Source organism: Grammomys surdaster, unplaced genomic scaffold (genome assembly GCF_004785775.1).
Source record: "Grammomys surdaster isolate TR1022 unplaced genomic scaffold, NIH_TR_1.0 65, whole genome shotgun sequence".
NCBI classification, from domain to species: Eukaryota; Metazoa; Chordata; class Mammalia; order Rodentia; family Muridae; genus Grammomys; species Grammomys surdaster.
In genome coordinates, this window is record NW_021604567.1 from 956597 (window position 1) to 960370 (window position 3774).

Consider the following 3774-nt stretch of genomic DNA (forward strand, 5'->3'; position numbering starts at 1 on the left):
AGAGAGAGAGAGAGAGAGAGAGAGAGAGAGAGAGAGAGAGAGAGAGAGAGAGAGAGAGGGCTTTAACATAAAGCATCTCTTATGGAATACTTGCTTAACCAGTGATGTGGGGGACACTAGGAATGGTCCACTCCAGACTGGAATGCCAGAAAACCAGATTGTTTTTCTCTCCTGTTATTAGTATGATGATAGTATTCAGTTTCTTGAAGCAATGAAGACCGAATTTCTTTAAGCCAATCATCAAATTGTTTTTAAATTTACCTCCAGTATATTTAGAATGATCATCTTGACTCTTAAAATTTGCTTTCTGAATTCTTAGTGTCTAATCTGTCAGGCTTGATTTAAATTCACTAGTTGCCTTTTGGCCGCCCCCATCCCTTTGCTTTACTGTAGTATACCCAAGCGTTTCCCAGCTGGATCCTATAATCCTCTTGCCCACTTCAGCATAGCCCCTCAGCCCCTGCATCTCTCATCTTCTGAGAATGCTCTGGGCTTTCTGGAGTTACCTAATTGTATGCGTTCTTTTGTCTGTCAGTGTGTCTCCTGTGGGTGTGACCTTGGAGGCTCTTCCTCAGGAGCTGAAGTCAGAATCCGAAACCACCAACTGTACTGCAATGACTGCTATCTCCGATTCAAATGTAAGAGAGCAAATCAGAGAGAAAATTTCTTGTCTTTTGAGGAGACCACGGGTTCCTATGTCTTTCCCTGAGCCTGCACCTACCTCCTCCTCCACAGGATCCCTGCCATAGGATCCCGGGTTCAGGATAGTACATAACCTATCCTCTTCAAAGAGGCTATGGAATGAGTTTCAGCCGCTTAGGAGGGATTGTAGGGTCAGGGAACTGGAGGGTCTTGTATCCAAAAATCAGGACATTGACTCTGGTTTGCAAAGATCCTGGAGGAAATGCTAATGACTCATGGAAACAGGATATAGGGTTAAGGCAAGTCCTCTGAACAGACTTTGATCTGCTTCCTGATTAAGGCTCATCTTCATCATCAGCTTAATTCCATATCTAATGATAAGACCTTAATGTGGTTTATAACGTAATCAACTTTGAAAACGCTTATGTTACTATATAACAGTGTATCCATACATAAAATTTCCATAAAAAAGGCGCTTAATTCTGTTTATATAGTGTTTCAGTGTTACTGAATTAAAAAAAGTGCTACTTTCTTTCTAAGCATGTGTTTGAGTATCATAAAGTGTAGGGTAGCATAAGTCTGTTGTGTGTTGTTTTATAGCCTCAGCAAGACAACAGCTATTGCTGTGTATGTAATTTTGAACCTTGATGCTGGTAACATTTTTCTTCCTTGTTGTGAAAGGGTGTTACAAGTGGTATCTACAAACCTATTGCTTTTGAACTCAGAGGTATTTATGTGGTCCCTTATGTGCAGAGTGTTTGGAAATGATTTGAACCGGTCAACTCTCTCTTATCAGTCAGTAGCTTCTCTCCTGGCTGACCAGGCCTTCCTGGGATGCTGACCCTGAAGTTGGGAGAATGGCAAGGCTGGGTATGGGGTCTTGGGAGTGTGTATGTGTGTGCACTTTTCTCTCTCAAATCCAAAGCCAAATATAATTGATTTTTTTAGTAGGCTGGTATTATAACATTTATTAAAATAATGCTATGGGTTAATAGAAACAGCAAAGAACCAAAGAATTAAAATGCAAGCTATGTGAAATACCAACTAAAACCCAGAAGTGTCTAATGTATTCATTCATCAGCTAACTAAAAGCCCAAGAAAGACAAGACACCCAATATAATAAAGTACTGCAAAACAATTGGCAGTTTTCAGTTATCAAAATTGTGGATTCTGCATTTTTGTATCCTTTTCTTAATCAAGAAAAAAATTCTTTTGAATGTTATATAACATACATATAAAACAAGATAGAAAAATACATTATAAACTTGTAACAATGGCTGTAAATACATTGTCTTACATGTTTCTCATAGGCAATAATTGATTTTTTGAACCATTGCCCATGCCTTTTCTCTCCTTCAGTACACATAATAGAGAGTTGAAGGTTTTGTTTTTGTGTTCTGATTTAGCAGTTCATTTATACTCTGTGTTTTACAAATAAAGAATTCTAAGACCCCAGAGGCTGTGATTACCTACTTTTATCCCAAGACTGAGTGGCAGGTAACTCTCTCTACCTCACTGGGCCACTCTGAGTGATGATTGCTATGTACTCCCTTGGGCTGACATTTCACATTTCTGAATCTGAGTGCTTTTCTCTCTTCTTTCCTTGCCTAATCAGCTGGACGGCCAACCGCCATGTGATGTAAGCCTCCATTCGAAAGCACTGTTGCAGATAGAAGAGGAGGCGGTTGTCACTGATGCAGAACTATAAAAAATGCTGTATGTTTTTTCCCTCTTTTTTTTTTTTTAAAAAAAGAATAATCTTTGCCTCATTAGATGACATAGGAACACTGTGGTGTTGGAGGACCTGTATTTTTGTTGTTTATTTATAAGAAGGTAATTATGTGGGGGGGGGGGAAGAGGAGTGCAGTATTTACCTTTTGAATTCAGCATCCTAAAAGCACAAGTGGAAAACAAAAAACAAAACAAAGCTCAAGAACTTAAAAAAAAAACAACAACCAAATTCACATGCTGATGATATGATGATCTAGTCTGACTCTTTAGTGGTTTTTGGAAGATGGTATTTTATTTTAATTTTTTTAAAAGTTCTTAAACATTATTTGAAATAGTTAATATAAATTTGTAATTGTGTTTGTTTATTATAATGTATTCTAAGTTAATGTGGAACCATATGAAAACTTTCACTTAAATCCATCCATAAATTTGCTCTTTGTGGTTTTCTTTACACAGAAATGGTCCATTGAAAATTAATTTTCCTTATGTAATGTTTTCTTTGCTTGAGGAGGGCACTGGATTTTCTTTACAAGGACTCTTGTTGCTGAGCAAATGCCAGTAGAAAGCTGTTTACTTTCGATAATGAAAAATAACCGTGGTTTGTACACCAGTAATTTCCTCCAGAAGCTAGTGAGCTTTTCTGTTCCACTGCCTTTGTAAATAAAATTGGTGATGCATTTAAGGAATGCTTTTTAAAACTATTTATTGTTTCTAATTATTTAATGAATTTGTGGTTCTAAAAAGTATGTAGTGTGTGTGTGTGTATATATGTGGCATCTGTAGGTGTGTGTTTATCACAAACATGTGAGTGTCTGTGGAGGCTAGGGGAGGGTGTTGGATTCCCTGGAGCTGGTGGATGTGAGATCTCCATCATTGGGGACTGGAAGCTGAGGTTGGGTCCTAAAAGAGCAGGTCCTCTCCTGCCTTCTATGCTGTCTCTCTAGCTCGCCTTTCATGCCTTTTAATTATATTTGAGTATGTGTACCTTTTTGATATTACATTTTACATATCTTTACTAAGATGCAATTGAGACATAATGCAGACTGCGTATTTTATGTTAAGTGTGCATAGCTTGACAAGTTTTGGTGTGTGACTTCCTGTTAAACTATTACCACAACCATGATGATTCTGAAGAAAAAGTTTAATTTTAATCAACGATTTCATTTCAGATAATGTTAGGATTTTGAATGCATTTCTATGGCAATGTCAGTAGCTAACTGTTGGGTCAGCTTTTAAAAATCTATTATTTTGTTCCTAGGGAGTTTGGGAAAATATCTTGAGCAAAAGTAGTGCTTTAAAACAAGAAATCTCATCAAAAATAAGTAATATAAAGCGTTAGTGTGCTTCGACTAAAAATATAAGGACCCTCAGCTCCTATAAAAATGCAAATAGAGTGAAAGC

The 3774-nt window shown here is 37.3% G+C and overlaps 1 protein-coding gene across 4 annotated transcripts in view; it reads left to right on the forward strand.

Moving 5' to 3' along the window:
• The window catches only part of Lmo7 (LIM domain 7), a 130197-nt gene extending 127123 nt beyond the window's left edge, over window positions 1-3074 (forward strand). For 2 of the 4 annotated variants that reach the window (XM_028771760.1, XM_028771778.1), the window contains exons 27-28: window positions 536-638; window positions 2258-3074. In XM_028771760.1, coding sequence (XP_028627593.1) covers window positions 536-638; window positions 2258-2280 — 126 coding nt within the window. In that variant the 3' untranslated portion in view covers window positions 2281-3074. Of the gene's footprint in view, window positions 1-535; window positions 728-2257 lie in introns of those variants that run through there. The other 2 variants (XM_028771770.1, XM_028771786.1) reach the window with 1 other exon arrangement.
• Window positions 3075-3774: the final 700 nt, after the last annotated feature.